Consider the following 12,812-nt stretch of genomic DNA (forward strand, 5'->3'; position numbering starts at 1 on the left):
GAGAACACACTACATAGAACACACTACAGAGAACACACTACAGAGAACACACTACAGAGGGCATACTACAGAGGGCACACTACAGAGAACACACTACATAGAACACACTACATAGAACACACTACAGAGAACACACTACATAGAACACACTACAGAGAACACACTACATAGAACACACTACAGAGAACACACTACAGAGAACACACTACATAGAACACACTACAGAGAACACACTACAGAGAACACACTACATAGAACACACTACAGAGAACACACTACAGAGAACACACTACAGAGAACACACTACAGAGAACACACTACAGAGAACACACTACATAGAACACACTACAGAGAACACACTACATAGAACACACTACAGAGAACACACTACATAGAACACACTACAGAGAACACACTACATAGAACACACTACAGAGAACACACTACATAGAACACACTACAGAGAACACACTACATAGAACACACTACAGAGGGCACACTACAGAGAACACACTACAGAGAACACACTACAGAGAACACACTACAGAGAACACACTACATAGAACACACTACAGAGAACACACTACAGAGAACACACTACAGAGAACACACTACATAGAACACACTACAGAGAACACACTACAGAGAACACACTACAGAGAACACACTACATAGAACACACTACAGAGAACACACTACATAGAACACACTACAGAGAACACACTACAGAGACCACACTACAGAGAACACACTACAGAGAACACACTACATAGAACACACTACAGAGAACACACTACATAGAACACACTACAGAGAACACACTACAGAGAACACACTACATAGAACACACTACAGAGAACACACTACATAGAACACACTACAGAGGGACCTACATAGAACACACTACAGAGAACACACTACATAGAACACACTACATAGAACACACTACAGAGAACACACTACAGAGAACACACTACAGAGAACACACTACAGAGAACACACTACAGAGAACACACTACATAGAACACACTACAGAGAACACACTACAGAGAACACACTACAGAGAACACACTACAGAGGGCACACTACATAGAACACACTACAGAGAACACACTACAGAGAACACACTACAGAGAACACACTACAGAGAACACACTACAGAGAACACACTACATAGAACACACTACAGAGAACACACTACATAGAACACACTACAGAGAACACACTACAGAGAACACACTACAGAGAACACACTACAGAGAACACACTACAGAGAACACACTACATAGAACACACTACAGAGAACACACTACAGAGAACACACTACAGAGAACACACTACAGAGGGCACACTACATAGAACACACTACAGAGAACACACTACAGAGAACACACTACATAGAACACACTACAGAGAACACACTACAGAGAACACACTACAGAGAACACACTACAGAGAACACACTACAGAGAACACACTACAGAGAACACACTACAGAGAACACACTACAGAGAACACACTACAGAGAACACACTACAGAGAACACACTACAGAGAACACACTACATAGAACACACTACAGAGAACACACTACAGAGAACACACTACAGAGAACACACTACAGAGAACACACTACAGAGAACACACTACAGAGAACACACTACATAGAACACACTACAGAGAACACACTACAGAGAACACACTACAGAGAACACACTACATAGAACACACTACAGAGAACACACTACAAAGGGCACACTACAGAGAACAAACTACAGAGAACACACTACATAGAACACACTACATAGAACACACTACAGAGAGCACACTACAGAGAACACACTACAAAGGGCACACTACAGAGAACACACTACATAGAACACACTACAGAGAACACACTACAGAGAACACACTACAGAGAACACACTACATAGAACACACTACAGAGAACACACTACAGAGAACACACTACAGAGAACACACTACAGAGAACACACTACATAGAACACACTACAGAGAACACACTACATAGAACACACTACAGAGAACACACTACATAGAACACACTACAGAGAACACACTACATAGAACACACTACATAGAACACACTACAGAGAACACACTACAGAGAACACACTACAGAGAACACACTACAGAGAACACACTACATAGAACACACTACAGAGAACACACTACATAGAACACACTACAGAGAACACACTACATAGAACACACTACAGAGAACACACTACAGAGGGCACACTACAGAGAAAACACTACAGAGAACACACTACATAGAACACACTACAGAGAACACACTACAGAGAACACACTACAGAGAACACACTACATAGAACACACTACAGAGAACACACTACAGAGAACACACTACATAGAACACACTACAGAGAACACACTACAGAGAACACACTACAGAGAACACACTACATAGAACACACTACAGAGAACACACTACAGAGAACACACTACAGAGAACACACTACAGAGAACACACTACAGAGAACACACTACAGAGAACACACTACAGAGAACACACTACAGAGAACACACTACAGAGAACACACTACAGAGAACACACTACAGAGAACACACTACAGAGAACACACTACAGAGAACACACTACAGAGAACACACTACATAGAACACACTACAGAGAACACACTACAGAGAACACACTACAGAGAACACACTACAGAGGGCACACTACATAGAACACACTACAGAGAACACACTACAGAGAACACACTACAGAGAACACACTACAGAGAACACACTACATAGAACACACTACAGAGAACACACTACAGAGAACACACTACAGAGAACACACTACAGAGAACACACTACATAGAACACACTACAGAGAACACACTACAGAGAACACACTACAGAGAACACACTACAGAGAACACACTACAGAGAACACACTACAGAGAACACACTACAAAGGGCACACTACATAGAACAAACTACAGAGAACACACTACATAGAACACACTACATAGAACACACTACATAGAACACACTACAGAGGGCACACTACAGAGAACACACTACAAAGGGCACACTACAGAGAACACACTACATAGAACACACTACAGAGAACACACTACAGAGAACACACTACAGAGAACACACTACAGAGAACACACTACAGAGAACACACTACAGAGAACACACTACATAGAACACACTACAGAGAACACACTACATAGAACACACTACAGAGAACACACTACATAGAACACACTACAGAGAACACACTACAGAGAACACACTACAGAGAACACACTACAGAGAACACACTACAGAGAACACACTACAGAGAACACACTACATAGAACACACTACAGAGAACACACTACATAGAACACACTACAGAGAACACACTACATAGAACACACTACAGAGAACACACTACAGAGGGCACACTACAGAGAACACACTACAGAGAACACACTACATAGAACACACTACAGAGAACACACTACATAGAACACACTACAGAGAACACACTACAGAGAACACACTACATAGAACACACTACAGAGAACACACTACATAGAACACACTACAGAGAACACACTACATAGAACACACTACAGAGAACACACTACATAGAACACACTACAGAGAACACACTACAGAGAACACACTACATAGAACACACTACAGAGAACACACTACAGAGAACACACTACAGAGAACACACTACAGAGAACACACTACAGAGAACACACTACAGAGAACACACTACATAGAACACACTACAGAGAACACACTACAGAGAACACACTACAGAGAACACACTACAGAGAACACACTACATAGAACACACTACAGAGAACACACTACAGAGAACACACTACAGAGAACACACTACAGAGAACACACTACAGAGAACACACTACAGAGAACACACTACAGAGAACACACTACATAGAACACACTACAGAGAACACACTACATAGAACACACTACAGAGAACACACTACAGAGAACACACTACAGAGGGCACACTACAGAGAACACACTACAGAGAACACACTACAGAGAACACACTACATAGAACACACTACAGAGAACACACTACAGAGAACACACTACAGAGAACACACTACAGAGAACACACTACAGAGAACACACTACAGAGAACACACTACAGAGAACACACTACAGAGAACACACTACAGAGAACACACTACAGAGAACACACTACAGAGAACACACTACATAGAACACACTACAGAGAACACACTACAGAGAACACACTACATAGAACACACTACAGAGAACACACTACAGAGAACACACTACATAGAACACACTACAGAGAACACACTACAGAGAACACACTACAGAGAACACACTACATAGAACACACTACAGAGAACACACTGCATAGAACACACTACAGAGGGCAGACTACAGAGAACACACTACATAGAACACACTACAGAGAACACACTACATAGAACACACTACATAGAACACACTACAGAGAACACACTACAGAGAACACACTACATAGAACACACTACAGAGAACACACTACATAGAACACACTACAGAGAACACACTACATAGAACACACTACAGAGAACACACTACAGAGAACACACTACATAGAACACACTACAGAGAACACACTACAGAGAACACACTACAGAGAACACACTACAGAGAACACACTACAGAGAACACACTACAGAGAACACACTACATAGAACACACTACAGAGAACACACTACAGAGAACACACTACAAAGGGCACACTACAGAGAACACACTACAGAGAACACACTACAGAGAACACACTACAAAGGGCACACTACAGAGAACACACTACATAGAACACACTACATAGAACACACTACAGAGAACACACTACAGAGAACACACTACAGAGAACACACTACATAGAACACACTACAGAGAACACACTACATAGAACACACTACATAGAACACACTACAGAGAACACACTACATAGAACACACTACAGAGAACACACTACATAGAACACACTACAGAGAACACACTACAGAGGGCACACTACAGAGAACACACTACAGAGAACACACTACATAGAACACACTACAGAGAACACACTACAGAGAACACACTACAGAGAACACACTACATAGAACACACTACAGAGAACACACTACAGAGAACACACTACATAGAACACACTACAGAGAACACACTACATAGAACACACTACAGAGAACACACTACAGAGAACACACTACATAGAACACACTACAGAGAACACACTACAGAGAACACACTACAGAGAACACACTACATAGAACACACTACAGAGAACACACTACAGAGAACACACTACAGAGAACACACTACATAGAACACACTACAGAGAACACACTACAGAGAACACACTACATAGAACACACTACAGAGAACACACTACAGAGAACACACTACAGAGAACACACTACAGAGGGCACACTACATAGAACACACTACAGAGAACACACTACAGAGAACACACTACATAGAACACACTACAGAGAACACACTACAGAGAACACACTACAGAGAACACACTACATAGAACACACTACAGAGGGCACACTACATAGAACACACTACAGAGAACACACTACAGAGAACACACTACATAGAACACACTACAGAGAACACACTACAGAGAACACACTACAGAGAACACACTACATAGAACACACTACAGAGAACACACTACAGAGAACACACTACAGAGAACACACTACAGAGGGCACACTACATAGAACACACTACAGAGAACACACTACAGAGAACACACTACAGAGAACACACTACAGAGAACACACTACATAGAACACACTACAGAGAACACACTACAGAGAACACACTACAGAGAACACACTACATAGAACACACTACAGAGAACACACTACAGAGAACACACTACATAGAACACACTACATAGAACACACTACAGAGAACACACTACAGAGAACACACTACATAGAACACACTACAGAGAACACACTACATAGAACACACTACAGAGAACACACTACAAAGGGCACACTACATAGAACAAACTACAGAGAACACACTACATAGAACACACTACATAGAACACACTACATAGAACACACTACAGAGGGCACACTACAGAGAACACACTACAAAGGGCACACTACAGAGAACACACTACATAGAACACACTACAGAGAACACACTACAGAGAACACACTACAGAGAACACACTACATAGAACACACTACAGAGAACACACTACATAGAACACACTACAGAGAACACACTACAGAGAACACACTACAGAGAACACACTACATAGAACACACTACAGAGAACACACTACATAGAACACACTACAGAGAACACACTACATAGAACACACTACAAAGGGCACACTACATAGAACACACTACAGAGAACACACTACATAGAAAACACTACATAGAACACACTACAGAGAACACACGACAGAGAACATACTACAGAGAACACACTACAGAGAACACACTACATAGAACACACTACAGAGAACACACTACATAGAACACACTACAGAGAACACACTACATAGAACACACTACAGAGAACACACTACAGAGGGCACACTACAGAGAACACACTACAGAGAACACACTACATAGAACACACTACAGAGAACACACTACATAGAACACACTACAGAGAACACACTACAGAGAACACACTACAGAGAACACACTACATAGAACACACTACAGAGAACACACTACATAGAACACACTACAGAGAACACACTACATAGAACACACTACAGAGAACACACTACATAGAACACACTACAGAGAACACACTACAGAGAACACACTACATAGAACACACTACAGAGAACACACTACAGAGAACACACTACAGAGAACACACTACAGAGAACACACTACAAAGGGCACACTACATAGAACAAACTACAGAGAACACACTACATAGAACACACTACATAGAACACACTACATAGAACACACTACAGAGGGCACACTACAGAGAACACACTACAAAGGGCACACTACAGAGAACACACTACATAGAACACACTACAGAGAACACACTACAGAGAACACACTACAGAGAACACACTACATAGAACACACTACAGAGAACACACTACATAGAACACACTACAGAGAACACACTACAGAGAACACACTACAGAGAACACACTACATAGAACACACTACAGAGAACACACTACATAGAACACACTACAGAGAACACACTACATAGAACACACTACAAAGGGCACACTACATAGAACACACTACAGAGAACACACTACATAGAAAACACTACATAGAACACACTACAGAGAACACACGACAGAGAACATACTACAGAGAACACACTACAGAGAACACACTACATAGAACACACTACAGAGAACACACTACATAGAACACACTACAGAGAACACACTACATAGAACACACTACAGAGAACACACTACAGAGGGCACACTACAGAGAACACACTACAGAGAACACACTACATAGAACACACTACAGAGAACACACTACATAGAACACACTACAGAGAACACACTACAGAGAACACACTACAGAGAACACACTACATAGAACACACTACAGAGAACACACTACATAGAACACACTACAGAGAACACACTACATAGAACACACTACAGAGAACACACTACATAGAACACACTACAGAGAACACACTACAGAGAACACACTACATAGAACACACTACAGAGAACACACTACAGAGAACACACTACATAGAACACACTACAGAGAACACACTACAGAGAACACACTACATAGAACACACTACAGAGAACACACTACATAGAACACACTACAGAGAACACACTACATAGAACACACTACAGAGAACACACTACATAGAACACACTACATAGAACACACTACAGATAACACACTACAGAGAACACACTACAGAGAACACACTACAGAGGGCACACTACATAGAACACACTACAGAGAACACACTACATAGAACACACTACAGAGAACACACTACATAGAACACACTACAGAGAACACACTACATAGAACACACTACAGAGAACACACTACAGAGAACACACTACAGAGGGCACACTACAGAGAACACACTACATAGAACACACTACAGAGAACACACTACAGAGAACACACTACATAGAACACACTACAGAGAACACACTACATAGAACACACTACAGAGAACACACTACATAGAACACACTACAGAGAACACACTACAGAGAACACACTACATAGAACACACTACAGAGAACACACTACAGAGAACACACTACATAGAACACACTACAGAGAACACACTACAGAGAACACACTACAGAGAACACACTACAGAGAACACATTACATAGAACACACTACAGAGAACACACTACAGAGAACACACTACAGAGAACACACTACATAGAACACACTACAGAGAACACACTACAGAGAACACACTACATAGAACACACTACAGAGAACACACTACATAGAACACACTACAGAGAACACACTACATAGAACACACTACAGAGAACACACTGCATAGAACACACTACAGAGGGCAGACTACAGAGAACACACTACATAGAACACACTACAGAGAACACACTACATAGAACACACTACAGAGAACACACTACATAGAACACACTACAGAGAACACACTACAGAGAACACACTACATAGAACACACTACAGAGAACACACTACATAGAACACACTACATAGAACACACTACATAGAACACACTACAGAGAACACACTACAGAGAACACACTATATAGAACACACTACAGAGAACACACTACAGAGAACACACTACAGAGAACATACTACAGAGAACACACTACAGAGAACACACTACATAGAACACAGTACAGAGAACACACTACAGAGAACACACTACAAAGGGCACACTACAGAGAACACACTACAGAGAACACACTACAGAGAACACACTACAAAGGGCACACTACAGAGAACACACTACATAGAACACACTACATAGAACACACTACAGAGAACACACTACAGAGAACACACTACAGAGAACACACTACAGAGAACACACTACATAGAACACACTACAGAGAACACACTACATAGAACACACTACAGAGAACACACTACATAGAACACACTACAGAGAACACACTACAGAGGGCACACTACAGAGAACACACTACAGAGAACACACTACATAGAACACACTACAGAGAACACACTACAGAGAACACACTACAGAGAACACACTACATAGAACACACTACAGAGAACACACTACAGAGAACACACTACAGAGAACACACTACATAGAACACACTACAGAGAACACACTACATAGAACACACTACAGAGAACACACTACAGAGAACACACTACAAAGGGCACACTACAGAGAACACACTACAGAGAACACACTACATAGAACACACTACAGAGAACACACTACATAGAACACACTACAGAGAACACACTACAAAGAACACACTACAGAGAACACACAACATAGAACACACTACAGAGAACACACTACAAAGGGCACACTACAGAGAACACACTACAGAGAACACACTACATAGAACACACTACAGAGAACACACTACATAGAACACACTACAGAGAACACACTACAAAGAACACACTACAGAGAACACACTACAGAGAACACACTACAGAGAACATACTACAGAGAACACACTACAGAGAACACACTACATAGAACACACTACAGAGAACACACTACAGAGAACACACTACAAAGGGCACACTACAGAGAACACACTACAGAGAACACACTACAGAGAACACACTACAAAGGGCACACTACAGAGAACACACTACATAGAACACACTACAGAGAACACACTACAGAGAACACACTACAGAGAACACACTACAGAGAACACACTACATAGAACACACTACATAGAACACACTACAGAGAACACACTACAGAGAACACACTACAGAGAAAGGGCACCCCTAACTTGCTTCCAGCAAACAGTACCTCCACATCTACAGAGATTAGATTCACACCACAGGGACCTCCACATCTATAGAGATGACCAGAGAAGATTCACACCACAGGGTACGTCCACATCTACAGAGATTAGAGATGACCAGAGAAGATTCACACCACAGGGACCTCCACATCTACAGAGATTAGAGATGACGGATACCAGTGTAAACATGACACTTCTAGACAAGGATCAGGGCACAGAAAGCCTAGAGGTCACAGAGGTCAAAGAGGGCACACTACAGAGAGGTCAAAGAGAGACAAAGATGACCAGAGATGGCATCAGGGACCTACCACTCCATCCCGGCGCGGTTAGTGTCGTCCCACCAGCACTCTGTGGGATGCCCCAGGGTGGTGGGAGTCTGTTGGCACTCGAAGGCCCAGAGGCGGTCGGACCCCTCCTTCTCACTGAAGACACTCTGCAGGGCCACCAGCACCTCTCCATGGGGACACTGGAAGTTAAACCCTTGGCGGAAGGTGTGGATCCAGGGGACAGAGCGGTCGATATGACTCTCCATACGGTTCTCGTACTCTTGGCTTGCCACGGTAGCTAGAAGGGCCAGAGCCCACAGTAACAACACTGGTCCTGGATTCATCCTGTTGGTGACCAAGCTTGTGAAGTGAAGGGCTTAATGTAAGCGAAGCCTGGGCGTCCGACTCTGAGGCTAACCCAGTACTGGTCCTGGAGGCTCTGAGCTGGGTCTGTATCTGATCGCAGACAAAGAAAGAGCGCGAGAGAGAGAGAGGGAGAGAGTGAAAGACCGTCTGCTCTGGCCCGCTCCTCTATTCTCCACCACAGCAGTCTGGCTTTCAGGTCGTTGACTAACCAGATGTGTATATAAATTATCCGAATCCAGAACTGATGTGTAATTTGCAGCTCCCAAGACAGTTTTGGTTGGACTTTCTGTTAAGGTCGACTTTCAGAAAAACTCCCCGGTGTCGATAGCAGAGATAAAGGGGGTGCACCTTAATAAATAAAATGTTGTTTGTAAATATTTAGGACCGTGATGTAAAGTAAATCATCATGTCGTTTAAATATTAGTGTTGTACTTCGGCTGTCCAGAGAGAGAGTTCTAATTTAATACATCTTGTTTGACAGGACATTGGCCAGTTCAAAACATTTTTTTGGGGGTAATTGTAATCATTTGTCATTTCTTGGGGGTTTCGTTTAAAAAACATTTCTAACTTCCTGCAGTAAAAAAAAAGTATCTGGATTGGAAAGTTCCCCAGTGTGTTTTGGAAGTTTTTATTTCCGTTCTGTAGCCAATGGAAAAACAGAGCAATAATAAACATGTAAGGTGTTATGAAAAAGTAATAATTTATGAAGTATCCACATATACTATGCTGTTTACATTATACAAAGAGAGGGAATTAAAGGCTTCAGAAACACCTGTTTCAGGTTATGACAGGCAGAGTTTTCTGGGACGAACTACATTGTAATTCAGCTGGGGCCTCTTCAAGTTCATGAGAACTGGTAATGAAGGAGGACTGCAAAACAAACATCAGAATTTCCACAACCTCCCCCCCCCTCCCCTGTGAAAACAGACTGTTCTTGTAAAAGAGGTGAGAAACGGGAGAGAGTGTAAGAGAGAGAGAGAGAGAGAGAGAGAGAGAGAGAGAGAGAGAGAGAGAAAGAGACAGAGAGAGCGAGAGAGAGAGAGAGATAGAAAGATAATGGCAAGAGAGAGAGTGGAGAGAGAGAGAGAGAGAGAGAGTATGTGTGGAGAGAGAGAGACCTTATTAGAGACACATATTTCCCTCAGATTACACAGACCCACAAAGAATTTGAAAACAAATCCAATTTTGATAAACTCCCATATCTACTGGGTGAAATACCACAGTCTGCCATCACAGCAGCAAGATCTGTGACCTGTTGCCACAAGAAAAGGTCAACCAGTGAAGAACAAACACCACTGTTGTCACGGGTGTTGTAAGGATTGGACCAAAATGCAGCGGGAGTGTGTACACTCACTTTCTTTTTATTCGGCAGAAAGAAGGAAAACCAAAACAAAACACACGTATACAAAACCAACGACGATAAACTGTCCTGTCAGGCACACAGCTATACAAGGAACAACTACCCACAAAATCCCATAGAAAAAAAAACACCCCTCTTAAATAAGAACTTCAATTAGAAGCAACTAGGAGCAGCTGCTTCCAATTGAAGGTCAACCCAACAAACGCCACATAGAAATAGACATACTAGAACTAACATAGAAATAGACTAACAAAGAACATAGCCCAACAAACCCCGAAACACTCTAAACAAACACACCCCCTTCCACGTCCTGACCAAACTACAATAACAAATAACCTCTATTACTGGTCAGGACGTGACAGTACCCCCCCCCAAAGGTGCAGACCCCGGATACACCTTAAACAAAAACACAAAAATAACCCCCCCCCAAAAAAAAAAATTATAATCCCAAACTAAAGGGAGGGAAGGGAGGGTGGCCACCATCACCGACTGTTCTTGTGCTACACCCCCCCTCCCCAACCCACCTACTATGGAGGTGGCTCAGGCTCCGGCCTTACTCCCCAACCTAACCTGTCCACCCCCGCTAACTGCTTATTATATTTTACCCTTCCCGAAGTCTCTGGACTATGGCGCATCGCTGAAGACCTCGGGCTGATGCGCGTCGCTGGAGACCTCGGACTGGAGGGCGACTCTGGGAGCTCTTGACTGGAGGGCGACTCTGGGAGCTCCGGACTGGAGGGCGACTCTGGG

The 12,812-nt window shown here is 42.4% G+C and overlaps 1 protein-coding gene across 2 annotated transcripts in view; it reads right to left on the minus strand.

Annotated features, from left to right (window-relative positions):
* The window catches only part of dpt (dermatopontin), a 33,714-nt gene extending 22,752 nt beyond the window's left edge, over positions 1-10,962 (minus strand). For both annotated transcript variants that reach the window (XR_006759790.1, XM_014149879.2), the window contains exon 1: positions 10,379-10,962. Coding sequence is in view for 1 of the 2 variants with exons in the window: in XM_014149879.2 (XP_014005354.1) it covers positions 10,379-10,680 (302 nt within the window). In the remaining variant the exon portion in view is untranslated. The remainder of the gene's footprint in view (positions 1-10,378) is intronic.
* Between the last annotated feature and the right edge of the window lie 1,850 nt (positions 10,963-12,812).

The sequence above is a fragment of the Salmo salar genome, chromosome ssa16, assembly GCF_905237065.1.
Source record: "Salmo salar chromosome ssa16, Ssal_v3.1, whole genome shotgun sequence".
In the NCBI taxonomy this organism is placed as follows: Eukaryota; Metazoa; Chordata; class Actinopteri; order Salmoniformes; family Salmonidae; genus Salmo; species Salmo salar.